Source organism: Engystomops pustulosus, unplaced genomic scaffold (genome assembly GCF_040894005.1).
Source record: "Engystomops pustulosus unplaced genomic scaffold, aEngPut4.maternal MAT_SCAFFOLD_48, whole genome shotgun sequence".
In the NCBI taxonomy this organism is placed as follows: domain Eukaryota; kingdom Metazoa; phylum Chordata; class Amphibia; order Anura; family Leptodactylidae; genus Engystomops; species Engystomops pustulosus.
Genome location: NW_027284965.1, coordinates 752,111 through 774,963, shown reverse-complemented (window position 1 = coordinate 774,963; position 22,853 = coordinate 752,111). Strand labels below are relative to the sequence as shown.

Here is a 22,853-nt window from a genome sequence, read left to right as displayed (position 1 = left end):
AGGCTCTGGCCTACTCCTCTAACTCCTCCCCTGACTAAGGGTTTTGTTAATCACTGGTCAGGTGATCTCACTCTCCAATCACACTCCAGTTACAAAGGTGGAACACTATTGGATGATAAACATTCAACAATATTAACCCTTGCCTATCCAGGCAGTATTTTCTGCTGCATAATTACCTCTATATGTACTAAATGGTACAAGGGGCTTATTTGCAACCACTCCTCTGCCTTGCGCATTGGCAGGGATGTTGCACCAGTAACCGAGTGTAAAAGGAACACATTAGCTGTAACTACAGAACCTCAGACCCGTGTATCAGACCCATGTGTCAGACAGAAGTATCAGACCGGTCAGACCGCGTATCAGACCCACATATCAGACCCGCTTATCAGACCCGTGTATCAGACCCGTGTATCAGACACGTGTATCAGACACGTGTAATTGACTCGCGTATCGAACCCACGTATCAGACCTTTGTATCAGACCCATGTATCAGACTCAAGTATAAGGCCCGTGAATAAGACCCGTGTATCGGATCCGCATATCAGATCCGTATATCGGACACGCGTATAACAGACCTGCGTATCAGACCCCTGTATACAACCCGTATATACAACCCGTGTATCAGACCTGCGTATATCAGACCCGTGTATCATTGATGTTGATTTATTTATTTTTATCCTTTTTTCTGATAATTCTATCCTTTTCCTGTTGCGCTTGGATCTTTTCTAAACCATTTTTAGATGGATGTCTTTGGGCATGATGGTGAATCTCTTGGCATGCATGGCGCACAGGTTGGTGTCCTCGAAGAGGCCGACCAAATAATCCTCGCTGGCCTCCTGCAGCGCCATGACGGCCGAGCTCTGGAAGCGGAGATCGGTCTTGAAGTCCTAAGCGATCTCTCTGACCAGGCGCTGGAAGGGCAGCTTCCTGATGAGCAGCTCGGTGGACTTCTGGCAACGGCGGATCTTGCGGAGAGCAACTGTGCTTGGTCGGTAGCGGTGAGGCTTCTTGACTCCACCGGTGGCGGGCACGCTCTTCCTGGTGGCCTTGGTAGTCAGCTGCTTGTGGGGCACTTTGCCTCCGGTGGACTTGCGGGCGGTCTGCTTGGTTCTGGCTATGGTTCTCTCTCACACACAAATAGCGGTGATATGCAGAATCTATGGAACAAATAGATCATCTCCTCTCTAATTCTGACACATTGTTACAGCTCCGCATCCGCTGCTTTCTATATTCACCAATAGATACAGACGACAGGAGTCGCCTCAGTGATTCCCTCAGCTCAGCAGCTAAGACACTGAAGAACTGCCACCGGGGGAGCGAGGATCCAACATGGAGCAGTAACCGGAGTAATGGTTGTTTCCTGACTGCCATCCAAGTCTGGAGCTGAATGGTTGGATTTTCACTGCAGGAATTATTATTGTCAGGTTACATGGACATGAATGTTTTTTGTATTTATAGTTTTGCAGATGGCAAATTACACATAAATTTCAATGGACCCGTCCACATGAACATGTTCCTCATGACACACCGACCAGAATACTGACCATGGATCCATTGTTAGGAGACGTTCAGCAGTTTTGACCATAATAAATGAATTTTAGGTATTGTCCATGTAAATGCAGTAAGAAGATGCAGCAAAACCTGAAAAATATTGGCTCTTGTTTATAATAATAAACTTTTATTATCCCAAGTTAGAGGGTCACATCCACAATATACAATCCAAGAAGGACAAAAATAAAAACAAATAAAAAACATGCAAACAAGTAAAACGTAGAAAGAATAAAACAATATATAACATATAAATACACATTGCATATCAAAAATCCTAAAACACAGTCCTGACTTGTTCTGCATCTTCTCACAATATTTGACACTTCCAGTTGCTATGAATGTTTTCTTCAATCTTTTGGCCCTGCACCGCAAATATATAAAGCGGAAACTGAAGCCTCTAATCTGGGCCTGAAGTACTCCAAACATGGGGGATCAATATTAGGTCCGATTTTATCCAATTTCATCAATATTCTACATTGTACTAATTCCTCCCAATTCTTAAAGGACACCCCCACCATGGAGGACGCTTTATTGACAATCTCTAGTAGAGATACAATTACCCCAAACTGTTAAGACAAATGTAATTGCACTCATCATAACTTGTACGATAAAAACCTTCCATCATTATTCTAGAAACATCAAATGACCTTAATCTACGTAAAAAGACTAAATTTATTCATCCCAAGCAAAGTATATAGAAACGCCATCACCTCCTCCCGCATTACATCGCAGGATATTGTTACATTTCTATTAATACAATCAACACAATTGTAATCATTCAATTCAGAATCATAGACGGACCTTGTAAACAGTGACCATAGGAAGATCCGGCTCCTTACCAAGCTTATTATACCAGCAGAGAGGAGAGGCAGAGGAGAAGCCAGGAGACAGAGGGATGAGCTGGGCAGCAGAGAGGAGAGGCAGAGGAGAAGCCAGGAGACAGAGGGATGAGCCGGGCAGCAGAGAGGAGAGGCAGAGGAGAAGCCAGGAGACAAAGGGATGAGCCGGGCAGCAGAGAGGAGAGGCAGAGGAGACAGAGGGATGAGCCGGGCAGCAGAGAGGAGAGGCAGAGGAGAAGCCAGGAGACAGAGGGATGAGCTGGGCAGCAGAGAGGAGAGGCAGAGGAGAAGCCAGGAGACAGAGGGATGAGCCGGGCAGCAGAGAGGAGAGGCAGAGGAGAAGCCAGGAGACAAAGGGATGAGCCGGGCAGCAGAGAGGAGAGGCAGAGGAGACAGAGGGATGAGCTGGGCAGCAGAGAGGAGAGGCAGAGGAGAAGCCAGGAGACAGAGGGATGAGCTGGGCAGCAGAGAGGAGAGGCAGAGGAGAAGCCAGGAGACAGAGGGATGAGCCGGGCAGAAGAGAGGAGAGGCAGAGGAGAAGCCAGGAGACAGAGGGATGAGCCGGGCAGCAGAGAGGAGAGGCAGAGGAGAAGCCAGGAGGTAGATGGATAAGCCAGGCAACAGAGAGGAGAAGCCAGGAGACAGAAGGATGAGCCGGGCAGCAGAGAGGAGAGGCAGAGGAGAAGACAGGAGACAGAAGGATGAGCCGGGCAGCAGAGAGGAGAGGCAGAGGAGAAGCCAGGAGACAGAGAAATGAGCTGGGCAGCAGAGAGGAGAGGCAGAGGAGAAGCCAGGATACAGAGAAATGAGCCGGGCAGCAGAGAGGAGAGGCAGAGGAGAAGCCAGGAGAAAGAGGGATGAGCCGGGCAGCAGAGAGGAGAGGCAGAGGAGAAGCCAGGAGACGGAAGGATGACCTGGGCAGCAGAGAGGAGAGGCAGAGGAGAAGCCAGGAGACAGAGAAATGAGCTGGGCAGCAGAGAGGAGAGGCAGAGGAGAAGCCAGGAGACAGAGGGATGAGCCGGGCAGCAGAGAGGAGAGTCAGAGGAGAAGCCAGGAGACAGAGGGATGAGCCGGGCAGCAGAGAGGAGAGGCAGAGGAGAAGCCAGGAGACAGAGGGGTGAGCCGGGTAGAGAGGAGAAGCCAGGAGACAGAGGGATAAGACGGGCAGCAGAGAGGAAAGACAGAGGAGAAGCCAGGAGACAGAGGGATGAGCCGGGCAGCAGAGAGGAGAGGCAGAGGAGAAGCCAGGAGACAGAGGGATGAGCCGGGCAGCAGATAGGAGAGGCAGAGGAGAAGCCAGGAGACAGATTGATGAGCCGGGCAGCAGAGAGGAGAAGCCAGGAGACAGATGGATGAGCCGGGCAGCAGAGAGGAGAAGCCAGGAGACAGATGGATGAGCCGGGCAGCAGAGAGGAGAGGCAGAGGAGAAGCCAGGAGAAAGAGGGATGAGCCGGGCAGCAGAGAGGAGAGGCAGAGGAGAAGCCAGGAGACAGAGGGATGAGCCGGGCAGCAGAGAGGAGAGGCAGAGGAGAAGCCAGGAGACAGAGGGATGAGCCGGGCAGCAGAGAGGAGATGCAGAGGAGAAGCCAGGAGACAGATGGATGAGCCAGGCAGCAGAGAGGGGAGGCAGAGGAGAAGCCAGGAGACAGAGGGATGAGCCGGGCAGCAGGGAGGAGAGGCTGAGGAGAAGCCAGGAGACACAGGGATGAGCCGGGCAGCAGATAGGAGAGGCAGAGGAGACAGAGGGATGAGCCGGGCAGCAGAGAGGAGAGTGAGAGGAGAAGCCAGGAGACAGAGGGATGAGCCGGGCAGCAGAGAGGAGAGTGAGAGGAGAAGCCAGGAGACAGAGGGATGAGCCGGGCAGCAGAGAGGAGAGTCAGAGGAGAAGCCAGGAGACAGAGGGATGAGCCGGGCAGCAGAGGGGAGAGGCAGAGGAGAAGCCAGGAGACAGAGGGATGAGCCGGGCAGCAGAGAGGAGAGTCAGAGGAGAAGCCAGGAGACAGAGGGATGAGCCGGGCAGCAGAGAGGAAAGACAGAGGAGAAGCCAGGAGACAGAGGGATGAGCCGGGCAGCAGAGAGGAGAGGCAGAGGAGAAGCCAGGAGACACAGGGATGAGCCGGGCAGCAGAGAGGAGAGGCAGAGGAGAAGCCAGGAGACAGAGGGATGAACCGGGCAGCAGAGAGGAGAAGCCAGGAGAAGCCAGGAGACAGAGGGATGAGCCGGGCAGCAGAGAGGAGAGGCAGAGGAGAAGCCAGGAGACAGAGGGATGAGCCGGGCAGCAGAGAGGAGAGGCAGAGGAGAAGCCAGGAGACAGAGGGATGAGCATGGCAGCAGAGAGGAGAGGCAGAGGAGAAGACAGGACACAGAGGGATGAGCCGGGCAGCAGAGAGGAGAGACAGAGGAGAAGCCAGGAGACAGAGGGATGAGCCAGGCAGCAGGGAGGAGAGGCAGAGGAGAAGCCAGGAGACAGATGGATGAGCCGGGCAGCAGAGAGGGGAGGCAGAGGAGAAGCCAGGAGACACAGGGATGAGCCGGGCAGCAGGGAGGAGAGGCAGAGGAGAAGCCAGGAGACAGAGGGATGAGCCGGGCAGCAGAGAGGAGAGGCAGAGGAGAAGCCAGGAGACACAGGGATGAGCCGGGCAGCAGATAGGAGAGGCAGAGGAGAAGCCAGGAGACAGAGGGATGAGCCGGGCAGCAGAGAGGAGAGGCAGAGGAGAATCCAGGAGACAGAGGGATGAGCATGGCAGCAGAGAGGAGAGGCAGAGGAGAAGCCAGGAGACACAGGGATGAGCCGGGCAGCAGAGAGGAGAGGCAGAGGAGAAGCCAGGAGACAGAGGGATGAGCCGGGCAGCAGAGAGGAGAGGCAGAGGAGAAGCCAGGAGACACAGGGATGAGCCGGGCAGCAGATAGGAGAGGCAGAGGAGAAGCCAGGAGACAGAGGGATGAGCCGGGCAGCAGAGAGGAGAGGCAGAGGAGAAGACAGAGGGATGAGCCGGGCAGCAGAGAGGAGAGGCAGAGGAGAATCCAGGAGACAGAGGGATGAGCATGGCAGCAGAGAGGAGAGGCAGAGGAGAAGCCAGGAGACAGAGGGATGAGCCGGGCAGCAGAGAGGAGAGGCAGAGGAGAAGTCAGGAGACAGAGGGATGAGCCGGGCAGCAGAGAGGAGAAGCAGAGGAGAATCCAGGAGACAGAGGGATGAGCAGGGCAGCAGAGAGGAGAGGCAGAGGAGAAGCCAGGAGACAGAGGGATGATCTGGGCAGCAGAGAGGAGAGGCAGAGGAGAAGACAGAGGGATGAGCCAGGCAGCAGGGTGGAGAAGCAGAGGAGAAGCCAGGAGACAGAGGGATGAGCCGGGCAGTAGAGAGGAGAGGCAGAGGAGAAGCCAGGAAACAGAGGGATGAGACGGGCAGCAGAGAGGAGAAGCAGAGGAGAAGCGAGGAGACAGAGGGATGAGCCGGGCAGCAGAGAGGAGAAGCCAGGAGACAGGTGGATGAGCCGGGCAGCAGAAAGGAGAGGCAGAGGAGAAGCCAGGAGAAAGAGGGATGAGCCGGGCAGCAGAGAGGAGAAGCCAGGAGACAGGTGGATGAGCCGGGCAGCAGAAAGGAGAGGCAGAGGAGAAGCCAGGAGAAAGAGGGATGAGCCGGGCAGCAGGGAGGAGAGGCAGAGGAGAAGCCAGGAGACAGAGGGATGAGCATGGCAGCAGAGAGGAGAGGCAGAGGAGAAGACAGGAGACAGAGGGATGAGCCGGGCAGCAGAGAGGAGAGGCAGAGGAGAAGACAGGAGACAGAGGGATGAGCCGGGCAGCAGAGAGGAGAGGCAGAGGAGAAGCCAGGAGACAGAGGGATGAGCCAGGCAGCAGAGAGGAGAGGCAGAGGAGAAGCCAGGAGACACAGGGATGAGCCGGGCAGCAGAGAGGAGAGGCGGAGGAGAAGCCAGGAGACAGAGGGATGAGCCGGGCAGCAGAGAGGAGAAGCAGAGGAGAAGCCAGGAGACAGAGGGATGAGCCGGGCAGCAGAGAGGAGAGGCAGAGGAGATGCCAGGAGACAGGTGGATGAGCCGGGCAGCAGAGAGGAGAGGCAGAGGAGAAGCCAGGAGACAGAGGGATGAGCCGGGCAGCAGAGAGGAGAAGCAGAGGAGAAGCCAGGAGACAGAGGGATGAGCCGGGCAGCAGAGAGGAGAGGCAGAGGAGAAGCCAGGAGACAGAGGGATGAGCCGGGCAGCAGAGAGGAGAGGCAGAGGAGAAGCCAGGAGACAGGTGGATGAGCCAGGCAGCAGAGAGGAGAAGCCAGGAGACAGAGAGATGAGCCGGGCAGCAGAGAGTAGAGGCAGAGGAGAAGCCAGGAGAAAGAGGGATGAGCCGGGCAGCAGAGAGGAGAGGCAGAGGAGAAGACAGGAGACAGAGGGATGAGCCGGGCAGCAGAGAGGAGAGGCAGAGGAGAAGCCAGGAGAAAGAGGGATGAGCCGGGCAGCAGAGAGGAGAGGCAGAGGAGAAGCCAGGAGACAGAGGGATGAGCCGGGCAGCAGGGAGGAGAGGCAGAGGAGAAGCCAGGAGACAGAGGAATGAGCTGGGCAGCAGAGAGGAGAGGCAAAGCAGAAGCCAGGAGACAGAGGAATGAGCCGGGCAGCAGAGTTTAGGATGGGTTAGAGAGGCATTAGAGAGTTAGCTGGAATACCATAGAGGAGAATACTGCAGGAGATGATAAGGGCATGAACTAGTAATTTTGTAGACTCTGGATTGAGGACGGGTCGGATGTGCGAGATGGAGGCAGCAGGTTGTAGTAAGGGCCTGGATGTGAGGCTTAAAGGACAAGGCTAAAGGTGACTACAAGGCAGTGAATGAGGAGAGTGTGGAGCCATGAATTGTGACGAGGAGGGTTGTGTTAGGTGGAGGAAAGAATAGGAGTTCTGTTTTCTTCCATGTTGAGTTTAAGAAAGCGGGAAGAGAAGGAGGAGGATTTGGCTTCTGCTCATGGGCCAGGTCTATGTATCTATTGGTAGATAGAAGGGAAGCAATGTAATGTACTGCAATGCATCCTGCCTGGAGGGTGAAGTATCAGGTGGGGTCACATTTATACCCTGTGCCCCATAAGGAGAAAGTGAAATAATAATTATATCTATTAGAACTACCGCGCTTCATTTCTAGTATAAGGAGATTCTTTTCACAAATAAATTTCTTCTTATTATTACAAGATTCGGTCAATAATTCTCCATTTTGTAATTTCCAGCAATTATGATTTCCCGATCTAGAAAAGACAAGAGTAAGATATCAGTAGAACAATACAAAGAAATAGAAGCAGGAGAAATAAAAGTAATAAAAGACATAGAGAAAGAACAGCACTGAGTCTGTTCCGGAGTCTCCTTGTTATTATGGCTAGTCTCACGTCTTTTTGGCACCTACGTTATACCATGTGGTTGTTCCAATTAAGGCCAGAGTATAGAAAGGGCACCTGGGACCTGGCATAACTAGAGTTATAATCCCTCTCCTCCTAAATACGATCAATAGGAGGTCACAATACCAGAAGTAAATGGGGACATAAGCTAGCTGTAAAGAATAGATAGGCTACCACTGACTAGTGGCAGTGATTATACTAGACTGAGGACTGACTGGTGACAGTGATTATAGTAGACTGAGGACTGACTGGTGGCAATGATTATACTAGACTAAGGGCTGGCTGGTGGCAGTGATTATACTAGACTGAGGACTATTGGTGACAGTGATTATACTAGACTGAGGACTGACTGGTGGCAGTGATTATACTAGACTGAGGACTGACTGGTGGTAGTTATTATACTAGACTGAGGACTGACTGGTGGCAGTGATTATACTAGACTGAGGACTGACTGGTGGCAGTGATTATACTAGACTGAGGACTGACTGGTGGTAGTTATTATACTAGACTGAGGACTGACTGGTGGCAGTGATTATAGTAGACTGAGGACTGACTGGTGGCAGTGATTAAACTAGACTGAGGACTGACTGGTGGTAGTTATTATACTACACTGAGGACTGACTGGTGGCAGTGATTATACTAGTCTGAGGACTGACTGCTGGCAGTGATTTATACTAGACTGAGGACTGACTGGAGGTAATGATTATACTAGACTGAGGACTGACTGGTGGCAGTGATTTATACTAGACTGAGGACTGACTGTTGGCAGTGATTTATACTAGACTAAGGACTGACTGGTGGTAATGATTATACTAGACTGAGGACTGACTGGTGGTAATGATTATACTAGACTGAGGACTGACTAGAGGCAGTGATTATACTAGTCTGAGGACTGACTGGTGGCAGTGATTATACTAGACTGAGGACTGACTGGTGGCAGTGATTATACTAGTCTGAGGACTGACTGGTCGCAGTGATTTATACTAGACTGAGGACTGACTGGTGACAGTGATTATACTAGACTGAGGACTGACTGTTGGCAGTGATTTATAATAGACTGAGGACTGACTGGTGACAGTGATTATACTAGACTGAGGACTGACTGGTGGCAGTGATTATACTAGACTGAGGACTGGCTGGTGGCAGTGATTATACTAGTCTGAGGACAGACTGTTGGCAGTGATTTATACTAGACTGAGGACTGACTGGTGGTAGTTATTATACTAGACTGAGGACTGACTGGTGGTAGTTATTATACTAGACTGAGGACTGACTGGTGGCAGTGATTATACTAGACTGAGGACTGACTGGTGGCAGTGATTATACTAGACTGAGGACTGACTGGTGGTAATTATTATACTAGACTGAGGACTGACTGGTGACATTGATTATACTAGACTGAGGACTGACTGGTGGTAATTATTATACTAGACTGAGGACTGACTGGTGACATTGATTATACTAGACTGAGGACTGGCTGGTGGTAGTGATTAAACTAGACTGAGGACTGACTGGTGGTAGTTATTATACTAGACTGAGGACTGACTGGTGGCAGTGATTATACTAGACTGAGGACTGACTGGTGGCAGTGATTATACTAGACTGAGGACCGAATGGTGACAGTGATTATACTAGACTGAGGACTGAATGGTGACAGTGATTATACTAGACTGAGGACTGACTGGTGGCAGTGATTTATACTAGACTGAGGACAGACTGGTGGCAGTGATTTATACTAGACTGAGGACAGACTGGTGGCAGTGATTATACTAGACTGAGGACTGACTGGTGGCAGTGATTTATACTAGACTGAGGACAGACTGGTGGCAGTGATTATACTAGACTGAGGACTGACTGGTGGCAGTGATTTATACTAGACTGAGGACTGACTGGTGACAGTGATTATACTAGACTGAGGATTGACTGGTGGCAGTGATTTATACTAGACTGAGGACTGACTGGTGGCAGTGATTTATACTAGACTGAGGACTGACTGGTGGTAATGATTATACTAGACTGAGGACTGACTGGTGGCAGTGATTTATACTAGACTGATGACTGACTGGTGGCAGTGATTATACTAGACTGAGGACTGACTGGTGGCAGGGATTTATACTAGACTGAGGACTGACTGGTGGCAGTGATTATACTAGACTGAGGACTGACTGGTGGCAGTGATTTATACTAGACTGAGGACTGACTGGTGGTAATGATTATACTAGACTGAGGACTGACTGGTGGCAGTGATTATACTAGACTGAGGAGTGACTGGTGGTAATGATTATACTAGAATGAGGACTGACTGGTGGACGTGATTATACTAGACTGAGGACTGACTGGTGGTAGTGATTATACTAGACTGAGGACTGACTGGTGGCAGTGATTTATACTAGACTGAGGACTGACTGGTGGCAGTGATTTATACTAGACTGAGGACTGACTGGTGGCAGTGATTTATACTAGACTGAGGACTGGCTGGTGGTAGTGATTACACTAGACTGAGGACGTACTGGTGGCAGTCGTTATACTAGACCGAGGACTGGCTGGTGGTAGTGATTATACTAGACTGAGGACTGACTGGTGGCAGTGATTACACTAGACTGCAGAGTGAATGCAGAGTTAGCTTCTTTTTTTGGGATACATTATAAATTCTTATTTCCTGCCCTAATTTATGCATCTGAGGAGTAGATATCGGCTAATAGATGCACAGTTTACTGAGGTTCCTACTTATGATAAATTCATTTTCTTAATAAAAATACAAACATACATACGTGGAGGATCATATTTTGTGTCCAGTGGCCCCCACTATGCTTGATAAAGCCCTGGCTCTGATCATTGCTGGAGTTTTGAGCTGTGCCTCAGTCTCCAGCCTCTGAGGACTCTCACTATCTGACTATTCTGTGTTGTACATCTTCTCTGCCCTTTGTTACAGAGTTCCTCAATTCTTTGCTCATTCAATCAGGAAAGGACCACGGACATTGTTAATGAAAACCTAGCTGATCAAATCCTGTCATTTCTACGCTTCTTATATTCCTGAAAAGTACTGAAATTAAAAAAAATGAACTTAAAATAGCGCCGAGATCTTAGACCGCACCTAACACTTTGAGGCTGAAGAATTTTAGGAATCCATTATGGTGACGTGGGAATGCAACAGCAGGGAAACTCTACAATCAAGAGACTACATGATCTGGGAACCCTGATATGTTATAATTTGAATGCTCCTCCCTTTTCTGCTTTTCTCTAGCTTTTCTATATAGAATTGTGAAACAAAATAAACATGCGCAGTGCTGATTTACCCCGGGCACTAGCATGAGCATGTCTTACATCAGCAGTGGTCTAATTCACTTCCTTGCGACTGTACACACATGCAATAATTTAATAATTTCATCATCTAAGGCCCCTTATCATCACAAATGCTTTGGCTGGGATAAATAAGAATGGTCTGTGCGCTGTTCCTACCCCAACTAATTAGCATAATGCCTGTATCTGGGGGGATATAACTGCTGCAAGTATCTGGGGGAATATAACTGCTGCCTGTATATGGAAGATATTACTGCTGCCAGTATCTGGGGGAGAAAACAGCTGCCTGTATCTGGTTGATATAACTGCTGCCTGTATCTGGTTGATATAACTGCTGCCTGTATCTGGAGGATATAACTGCTGCCTGTATCTGGGGGGATATAACTGCTGCCTGTATCTGGGGGATATAACTGCTGCCTGTATCTGGGGGAATACAACTGCTGCCTGTATCTGGGGGATATAACTGCTGCCTGTATCTGAGGGAATATAACTGCTGCCTGTTTCTGGGGGGATATAACTGCTGCCTGTATCTGAAGGATATAACTGCTGCCTGTATCTGGGAGGATATAACTGCTGCCTGTATCTGGGATGATATAACTGCTGCCTGTATCTGGGATGATATAACTGCTGCCTGTATCTGGTTGATATAACTGCTGCCTGTATCTGGAGGATATAACTGCTGCCTGTATCTGGGGGGATGTTACTGCTGCCTGTATCTGGGGGAATATAATTGCTGCCTGTATCTGGGGGGATATAACTGCTGCCTGTATCTGGGGGTATAACTGCTGCCTGAATCTGGAGGATATAACTGCTGCCTGTATCTGGAGGATATAACTGCTGCCTGTATCTGGGGTATATAACTGCTGCCTGTATCTGGAGGATATAACTGCTGCCTGTATCTGGGGGGATATAACTGCTGCCTGTATCTGGGGGATATAACTGCTGCCTGTATCTGGGGGAATACAACTGCTGCCTGTATCTGGGGGATATAACTGCTGCCTGTATCTGGGGGGATATAACTGCTGCCTGTATCTGAGGGAATATAACTGCTGCCTGTTTCTGGGGGGATATAACTGCTGCCTGTATCTGGAGGATATAACTGCTGCCTGTATCTGGGAGGATATAACTGCTGCCTGTATCTGGGATGATATAACTGCTGCCTGTATCTGGGATGATATAACTGCTGCCTGTATCTGGTTGATATAACTGCTGCCTGTATCTGGAGGATATAACTGCTGCCTGTATCTGGAGGATATAACTGCTGCCTGTATCTGGGGGGATGTTACTGCTGCCTGTATCTGGGGGAATATAATTGCTGCCTGTATCTGGGGGGATATAACTGCTGCCTGTATCTGGGGGTATAACTGCTGCCTGAATCTGGAGGATATAACTGCTGCCTGTATCTGGAGGATATAACTGCTGCCTGTATCTGGGGATATAACTGCTGCCTGTATCTGGGGGGATATAACTGCTGCCTGTATCTGGGGGGATATAACTGCTGCCTGTATCTGGGGGATATAACTGCTGCCTGTATCTGGGGATATAACTGCTGCCTGTATCTGGAGGATATAACTGCTGCCTGTATCTGGGGGGATGTAACTGCTGCCTGTATCTGGAGGATATAACTGCTGCCTGTATCTGGGAGGATATAACTGCTGTCTGTATCTGGGGGATATAACTGCTGCCTCTATCTGGGGGATATAACTGCTCCCTGTATCTGGGGGAATATAATTGCTGCCTGTATCTGGGGGGATATAACTGCTGCCTGTATCTGGGGGTATAACTGCTGCCTGAATCTGGAGGATATAACTGCTGCCTGTATCTGGAGGATATAACTGCTGCCTGTATCTGGGGATATAACTGCTGCCTGTATCTGGGGGGATATAACTGCTGCCTGTATCTGGGGGGATATAACTGCTGCCTGTATCTGGGGGATATAACTGCTGCCTGTATCTGGGGATATAACTGCTGCCTGTATCTGGAGGATATAACTGCTGCCTGTATCTGGGGGGATGTAACTGCTGCCTGTATCTGGAGGATATAACTGCTGCCTGTATCTGGGAGGATATAACTGCTGCCTGTATCTGGGGGATATAACTGCTGCCGGTATCTGGGGGATACAACTGCTGCCTGTATCTGGGGGATATAACTGCTGCCTGTATCTGGGGGGATATAACTGCTGCCTGTATCTGAGGGAATATAACTGCTGCCTGTATCTGGAGGATAGAATTGCTGCCTGTATCTGGGGAGATATAACTGCTGCCTGTATCTGGAGGATATAACTGCTGCCTGTATCTGGGAGGATATAACTGCTGCCTGTATCTGGGGGGATATAACTGCTGCCTGTATCTGGGGGAAATAACTGCTGCCTGTATCTGGGGGAATATAACTGCTGCCTGTATCTGGGGGGATATAACTGCTGCCTGTATCTGGGGGAATATAACTGCTGCCTGTATCTGGGGGGATATAACTGCTGCCTGTATCTGGGAGGATATAACTGCTGCCTGTATCTGGAGGATATAACTGCTGCCTGTATCTGGGTGGATATATCTGCTGCCTGTATCAGTAGGATATAACTGCTACCTGTATCTGGGGGGGATATAACTGCTTCCTGTATCTGGGGGAATATAACTGCTCCCTGTATCTGGGAGGATATAACTGCTGCCTGTATCTGGGGGATATAACTGCTGCCTCAATCTGGGGGGATATAACTTCTGCCTGTATCTGGGAGGATATAACTGCTGCCTGTATCTGGGGGATATAACTGCTGCCTCTATCTGGGGGGATGTTACTTCTGCCTGTATCTGGGGGGATATACCTGCTGCCTGTATCTGGAGGATATAACTGCTGCCTCTATCTGGGGGATATAACTGCTGCCTGTATCTGGGGGGATATAACTGCTGCCTGTATCTGGGGGATATAACTGCTGCCTGTGTCTGGGGGATATAACTGCTGCCTGTATCTGGGAGGATATAACTGCTGCCTGTATCTGGGGGATATAACTGCTGCCTCTATCTGGGGGGATGTTACTTCTGCCTGTATCTGGGGGGATATACCTGCTGCCTGTATCTGGAGGATATAACTGCTGCCTCTATCTGGGGGATATAACTGCTGCCTGTATCTGGGGGGATATAACTGCTGCCTGTATCTGGGGGATATAACTGCTGCCTGTGTCTGGGGGATATAACTGCTGCCTGTATCTGGAGGATATAACTGCTGCCTGTATCTGGGGGATATAACTGCTGCCTGTATCTGGGGATATAACTGCTGCCTGTATCTGGGGGGATATAACTGCTGCCTGTATCTGGGGGGATATAACTGCTGCCTGTATCTGGGAGGATATACCTGCTGCCTGTATCTGGAGGATATAACTGCTGCCTGTATCTGGAGGATATAACTGCTGCCTGTATCTGGGGGATATAACTGCTGCCTGTATCTGGGGATATAACTGCTTCCTGTATCTGGGGGGATATAACTGCTGCCTGTATCTGGGAGGATATACCTGCTGCCTGTATCTGGAGGATATAACTGCTGCCTGTATCTGGAGGATATAACTGCTGCCTGTATCTGGGGGATATAACTGCTGCCTGTATCTGGGGATATAACTGCTGCCTGTATCTGGGGGATATAACTGCTGCCTGTATCTGGGGGGGATATAACTGCTGCCTGTATCTGGGAAGATATAACTGCTGCTTGTATCTGGGGGGATATAACTGCTGCCTGTATCTGGGAGGATATAACTGCTGCCTGTATCTGGAGGATATAACTGCTGCCTGTATCTGGGGGGATATAACTGCTGCCTGTATCTGGTGGATATAACTGCTGCCTGTATCTGGAGGATATAACTGCTGCCTGTATCTGGGAGGATATAACTGCTGCCTGTTTCTGGGGAGATATAACTGCTGCCTGTATCTGGAGGATATAACTGCTGCCGGTATCTGGGGGATACAACTGCTGCCTGTATCTGGGGGATATAACTGCTGCCTGTATCTGGAGGGATATAACTGCTGCCTGTATCTGGGGGATATAACTGCTGCCTGTATCTGGGGGGATGTTACTGCTGCCTGTATCTGGGGGTATAACTGCTGCCTGTATCTGGTTGATATAACTGCTGCCTGTATCTGGGGGATATAACTGCTGCCTGTTTCTGGGGGGATATAACTGCTGCAAGTATCTGGGGATATAACTGCTGCCTGTATCTGGGGGTATAACTGCTGCCTGTATCTGGGGGTATATCTGCTGCCTGTATCTGGAGGATATAACTGCTGCCTGTATCTGGGGGGATATAACTGCTGCCTGTATCTGGCGGTATAACTGCTGCCTAAATCTGGAGGATATAACTGCTGCCTGTATCTGGGAGGATATAACTGCTGCCGGTATCTGGGAGGATATAACTGCTCCCTGTATCGGGAGGATATAACTGCTGCCTGTATCTGGAGGATATAACTGCTGCCTGTATCTGGAGGATATAACTGCTGCCTGTATCTGGGGGGATATAACTGCTGCCTGTATCTGGCGGTATAACTGCTGCCTAAATCTGGAGGATATAACTGCTGCCTGTATCTGGAGGATATAACTGCTGCCGGTATCTGGGAGGATATAACTGCTCCCTGTATCGGGAGGATATAACTGCTGCCTGTATCTGGAGGATATAACTGCTGCCTGTATCTGGAGGATATAACTGCTGCCTGTATCTGGGGAATATAACTGCCTTCGGTATCTGGGCGATACAACTGCTGCCTGTATCTGGGGGAAATAACTGCTGCCTGTATCTGGAGGGATATAACTGCTGCCTGTATCTGGGGGATATAACTGCTGCCTGTATCTGGAGGATATAACTGCTGCCTGTATCTGGGGGGATATAACTGCTACCTGTATCTGGGGGTATAACTGCTGCCTGTATCTGGAGGATATAACTGCTGCCTGTATCTGGGGGGATATAACTGCTGCCTGTATCTGGGGGTATAACTGCTGCCTGAATCTGGAGGATATAACTGCTGCCTGTATCTGGGAGGATATAACTGCTGCCTGTATCTGGGGGGATGTAACTGCTGCCTGTATCTGGGAGGATATAACTGCCACCTGTATCTGGGAGGATATAACTGCTGCCTGTATCTGGGGGTATAACTGCTGCCTGTATCTGGGGGAGAAAACTGCTGCCTGTATCTGGGAGGATATAACTGCTGCCTGTATCTGGGGGGATATAACTGCTGCCTGTATCTGGGGGGATATAACTGCTGCCTGTATCTGGAGGATATAACTGCTGCCTGTATCTGGGGGGATATAACTGCTGCCTGTATCTGGAGGATATAACTGCTGCCTGTATCTGGGGGATATAACTGCTGCCTGTATCGGGGGGGATATAACTGCTGCCTATATCTGGGGGATATAACTGCTGCCTGTATCTGGGGGATATCACTGCTGCCTGTATCTGGGGGATGTTACTTCTGCCTGTATCTGGGGGGATATAAATGCTGCGTGTATCTGGGGGATATAACTGCCACCTGTATCTGGGGGATATAACTGCTGCCTGTATCTGGGGGGATATACCTGCTGCCTGTATCTGGGGGGATATACCTGCTGCCTGTATCTGGGTGGATATATCTGCTGCCTGTATCAGTAGGATATAACTGCTACCTGTATCTGGGGGGGATATAACTGCTGCCTGTATCTGGGGGGATATAACTGCTGCCTGTATCTGGAGGATATAACTGCTTCCTGTATCTGGGGGATATAACTGCTGCCTGTATCTGGGTGGATATATCTGCTGCCTGTATCAGTAGGATATAACTGCTACCTGTATCTGGGGGGGATATAACTGCTGCCTGTATCTGGGGGGATATAACTGCTGCCTGTATCTGGAGGATATAACTGCTGCCTGTATCTGGGGGGATATAACTGCTGCCTGTATCTGGGGGATATAACTGCTGCCTGTATCTGGGGGATATAACTGCTGCCTGTATCTGGGGGGGGGATATAACTGCTGCCTGTATCTGGAGGATATTACTGCTAACTCTATCTGAGGGAATATAACTACTGTCTGTATCGGGGAGGATATAACTGCTGCCTGTATCTGGTTGATATAACTGCTGCCTGTATCTGGTTGATATAATTGCTGCCTGTATCTGGAGGATATAACATCCACCTGTATCTGGGAGGACATAACTGCTGCCTGTATCTGGGGGATATAACTGCTGCCTGTATCTGGTGGATATAACTGCTGCCTGTATCTGGAGGATATAACTGCTGCCTGTATCTGGGGGGATATAACTGCTGCCTGTATCTGGGAGGATATAACTGCTGCCTGTATCTGGGGGATATAACTGCTGCCTGTATCTGGGAGGATATAACTGCTGCCTGTATCTGGGGGATATAACTGCTGCCTGTATCTGGGGGGATATAACTGCTGCCTGTATCTGGGGGTATAACTGCTGCCTGTATCTGGAGGATATAACTGCTGCCTGTATCTGGAGGATATAACTGCTGCCTGTATCTGGAGGATATAACTGCTGCCTGTATCTGGTGGATATAACTGCTGCTTGTTTCTGGGGGAATGTAACTGCTGCCTGTATCTGGGGGGATATAACTGCTGCCTGTATCTGGGGGGATGTAACTGCTGCCTGTATCTGGGGGGATGTAACTGCTGCCTGTATCTGGGGGATATAACTGCTGCCTGTATCTGGGGGGATATAACTGCTGCCTGTGTCTGGGGGGATGTAACTGCTGCCTGTATCTGGGGGGATATAACTGCTGCCTGTATCTGGGGGGATGTAACTGCTGCCTGTATCTGGGGGATATAACTGCTGCCTGTATCTGGGGGGATATAACTGCTGCCTGTATCTGGAGGATATAACTGCTGCCTGTATCTGGGGGGATATAACTGCTGCCTGTATCTGGGGGGATGTAACTGCTGCCTGTATCTGGGGGATATAACTGCTGCCTGTATCTAGAGGATATAACTGCTGCCTGTATCTGGGGATATATAACTGCTGTCTGTTTCTGGAGGATATAACTGCTGCCTGTATCTGGGGGATATAACTGCTGTCTGTTTCTGGGGGATATAACTGCTGCCTGTATCGGGAGGATATAACTGCTGCCTGTATCTGGGAGGATATAACTGCTGTCTGTATCTGGGGGGATGTAACTGCTGCCTGTATCTGGGGGATATAACTGCTGCCTGTATCTGGGAGGATATAACTGCTGCCTGTATCTGGAGGATATAACTGCTACCTGTATCTGGGGGGATGTAACTGCTGCCTGTATCTGGGGGATATAACTGCTGTCTGTATCTGGGGGGATATAACTGCTGCCTGTATCGGGAGGATATAACTGCTGCCTGTATCTGGGGGGATATAACTGCTGCCTGTATCTGGGGGATATAACTGCTGCCTGTATCGGGAGGATATAACTGCTGCCTGTATCGGGAGGATATAACTGCTGCCTGTATCTGGAGGATATAACTGCTACCTGTATCTGGGGGGATGTAACTGCTGTCTGTATCTGGGGGATATAACTGCTGTCTGTATCTGGGGGGATATAACTGCTGCCTGTATCGGGAGGATATAACTGCTGCCTGTATCTGGGAGGATATAACTGCTGCCTGTATCTGAAGGATATAACTGCTACCTGTATCTGGGGGATATAACTGCTGCCTGTATCTGGGGGATGTAACTGCTGTCTGTATCTGGGGGATATAACTGATTCCTGTATCTGGGGGATATAACTGCTGCCTGTATCGGGAGGATATAACTGCTGCCTGTATCTGGGGGGATATAACTGCTGCCTGTATCTGGGGGGATATAACTGCTGCCTGTATCTGGGGGGATATAACTGCTGCCTGTATCTGGGAGGATATAACTGCTGCCTGTATCTGGGGGATATAACTGCTGCCTCTATCTGGGGGATATAACTGCTGCCTGTATCTGGAGGATATAACTGCTGTCTGTATCTGGGGAGATATAACTGCTGCCTGTATTTGGGGAGATATAACTGCTGCCTGTATTTGGGGAGATATAACTGCTGCCTGTATCTGGGGGAAATAACTGCTGCCTGTATCTGGGAGGATATAACTGCTGCCTCTATCTGGGGGGATATAACTGCTGCATGTATCTGGGGGGATATAACTGCTGCCTGTATCTGGGGGGATATAACTGCTGCCTGTATCTGGGGGGATATAACTGCTGCCTGTATCTGGGGGGATATAACTGCTGCCTGTATCTTGGGGATATAACTGCTGCCTGTATCGGGAGGATATAACTGCTCCCTGTATCTGGGGGATATAACTGCTGTCTGTATCTGAGGGGATATAACTGCTGTCTGTATCTGGGGGATATAACTGCTGTCTGTATCTGGGGGGATATAACTGCTGCCGGTATCTGGTGAGATATAACTGCTCCCTGTATGTGGAGGATATAACTGCTTGCTGTATCTGGGAGGATATAACTGCTGCCTGTATCTGGAGGATATAACTGCTGCCTCTATCTGGGGGGATATAACTGCTCCCTGTATCTGGGGAGATATAACTGCTGCCTGTATCTGGGATGATATAACTGCTGCCTGTATCTGGGGAGATATAACTGCTGCCTGTATCTGGGATGATATAACTGCTGCCTGTATCTGGGGATATAACTGCTGCCTGTATCTAGGGGGATATAACTGCTGCCTGTATCTGGAGGATATAACTGCTGCCTGTATCTGGGGGGATATAACTGCTGCCTGTATCTGGGGGGATATAACTGCTGCCTGTATCTGGGGGGATATAACTGCTGCCTGTATCTGGGGAGATATAACTGCTGCCTGTATCTGGGGGGATATAACTGCTGCCTGTATCTGGGGAGATATAACTGCTGCCTGTATCTGGGATGATATAACTGCTGCCTGTATCTGGGGATATAACTGCTGCCTGTATCTAGGGGGATATAACTGCTGCCTCTATCTGGGGGGATATAACTGCTCCCTGTATCTGGGGAGATATAACTGCTGCCTGTATCTGGGATGATATAACTGCTGCCTGTATCTGGGGAGATATAACTGCTGCCTGTATCTGGGGAGATATAACTGCTGCCTGTATCTGGGGGGATATAACTGCTGCCTGTATCTGGGGGGATATAACTGCTGCTTGTATCTGGGATGATATAACTGCTGCCTGTATCTGGGGGATATAACTGCTGCCTGTATCTGGGGGGATATAACTGCTGCCTGTATCTGGAGGATATAACTGCTGCCTGTATCTGGAGGGATATAACTGCTGCCTGTATCTGGCTGGATATAACTGCTGCCTGTATCTGGAGGATATAACTGCTGCCTGTATCTGGAGGATATAACTGCTGCCTGTATCTGGAGGGATATAACTGCTGCCTGTATCTGGGGAGATATAACTGCTGCCTGTATCTGGGATGATATAACTGCTGCCTGTATCTGGGGGATATAACTGCTGCCTGTATCTGGGGGATATAACTGCTGCCTGTATCTGGGATGATATAACTGCTGCCTGTATCTGGAGGATATAACTGCTGCCTGTATCTGGAGGATATAACTGCTGCCTGTATCTGGAGGATATAACTGCTGCCTGTATCTGGTGGATATAACTGCTGCCTGTTTCTGGGGGGATGTAACTGCTGCCTGTATCTGGGGGGATATAACTGCTGCCTGTATCTGGGGGGATGTAACTGCTGCCTGTATCTGGGGGGATGTAACTGCTGCCTGTATCTGGGGGATATAACTGCTGCCTGTATCTGGGGGGATATAACTGCTGCCTGTGTCTGGGGGGATGTAACTGCTGCCTGTATCTGGGGGGATATAACTGCTGCCTGTATCTGGGGGGATGTAACTGCTGCCTGTATCTGGGGGATATAACTGCTGCCTGTATCTGGGGGGATATAACTGCTGCCTGTATCTGGAGGATATAACTGCTGCCTGTATCTGGGGGGATATAACTGCTGCCTGTATCTGGGGGGATGTAACTGCTGCCTGTATCTGGGGGATATAACTGCTGCCTGTATCTAGAGGATATAACTGCTGCCTGTATCTGGGGGATATAACTGCTGTCTGTATCTGGGGGATATAACTGCTGCCTGTATCGGGAGGATATAACTGCTGCCTGTATCTGGGAGGATATAACTGCTGTCTGTATCTGGGGGGATGTAACTGCTGCCTGTATCTGGGGGATATAACTGCTGCCTGTATCTGGGAGGATATAACTGCTGCCTGTATCTGGAGGATATAACTGCTACCTGTATCTGGGGGGATGTAACTGCTGCCTGTATCTGGGGGATATAACTGCTGTCTGTATCTGGGGGGATATAACTGCTGCCTGTATCGGGAGGATATAACTGCTGCCTGTATCTGGGGGGATATAACTGCTGCCTGTATCTGGGGGATATAACTGCTGCCTGTATCGGGAGGATATAACTGCTGCCTGTATCGGGAGGATATAACTGCTGCCTGTATCTGGAGGATATAACTGCTACCTGTATCTGGGGGGATGTAACTGCTGCCTGTGTCTGGGAGGATATAACTGCTGCCTGTATCTGGAGGATATAACTGCTACCTGTATCTGGGGGGATGTAACTGCTGCCTGTATCTGGGGGATATAACTGCTGTCTGTATCTGGGGGGATATAACTGCTGCCTGTATCGGGAGGATATAACTGCTGCCTGTATCTGGGAGGATATAACTGCTGCCTGTATCTGGAGGATATAACTGCTACCTGTATCTGGGGGATATAACTGCTGCCTGTATCTGGGGGATATAACTGCTGCCTGTATCTGGGAGGATATAACTGCTGCCTGTATCTGGAGGATATAACTGCTACCTGTATCTGGGGGGATGTAACTGCTGCCTGTATCTGGGGGATATAACTGCTGTCTGTATCTGGGGGGATATAACTGCTGCCTGTATCGGGAGGATATAACTGCTGCCTGTATCTGGGGGGATATAACTGCTGCCTGTATCTGGGGGATATAACTGCTGCCTGTATCGGGAGGATATAACTGCTGCCTGTATCGGGAGGATATAACTGCTGCCTGTATCTGGAGGATATAACTGCTACCTGTATCTGGGGGGATGTAACTGCTGCCTGTGTCTGGGAGGATATAACTGCTGCCTGTATCTGGAGGATATAACTGCTACCTGTATCTGGGGGGATGTAACTGCTGCCTGTATCTGGGGGATATAACTGCTGTCTGTATCTGGGGGGATATAACTGCTGCCTGTATCGGGAGGATATAACTGCTGCCTGTATCTGGGAGGATATAACTGCTGCCTGTATCTGGAGGATATAACTGCTACCTGTATCTGGGGGATATAACTGCTGTCTGTATCTGGGGGATGTAACTGCTGTCTGTATCTGGGGGATATAACTGATTCCTGTATCTGGGGGATATAACTGCTGCCTGTATCTGGGGGAAATAACTGCTGCCTGTATCTGGGGGATATAACTGCTGCCTGTATCTGGGAGTTATAACTGTTGCCTGTATCTGGGAGGATATAACTGCTGCCTGTATCTGGGGGGATATAACTGCTGCCTGTATCTGGGGATATAACTGCTGTCTGTATCTGGGGGATATAACTGCTGCCTGTATCTGGAGGATATAACTGCTGTCTGTATCTGGGGGATATAACTGCTGTCTGTATCTGGGGGATATAACTGCTGCCTGTATCTGGGGGATATAACTGCTGCCTGTATCTGGGGGATATAACTGCTTCCTGTATCTGGGGGATATAACTGCTGTCTGTATCTGGGGGATATAACTGCTTCCTGTATCTGGGGGATA

At 49.7% G+C, this 22,853-nt stretch overlaps 1 protein-coding gene across 1 annotated transcript in view; it reads right to left on the bottom strand.

The window, feature by feature from the left end:
• Positions 1-725: 725 nt before the first annotated feature.
• Positions 726-22,853, bottom strand: part of LOC140106882 (uncharacterized) — a 47,542-nt gene continuing 25,414 nt past the window's right edge. The window contains exons 8-10 of the mRNA XM_072131506.1: positions 7,517-7,632; positions 906-1,126; positions 726-860 (exon numbers count right to left, since the gene is read on the bottom strand). Of these exons, the coding sequence (XP_071987607.1) occupies positions 726-860; positions 906-1,126; positions 7,517-7,632 (472 nt within the window). The remainder of the gene's footprint in view (positions 861-905; positions 1,127-7,516; positions 7,633-22,853) is intronic.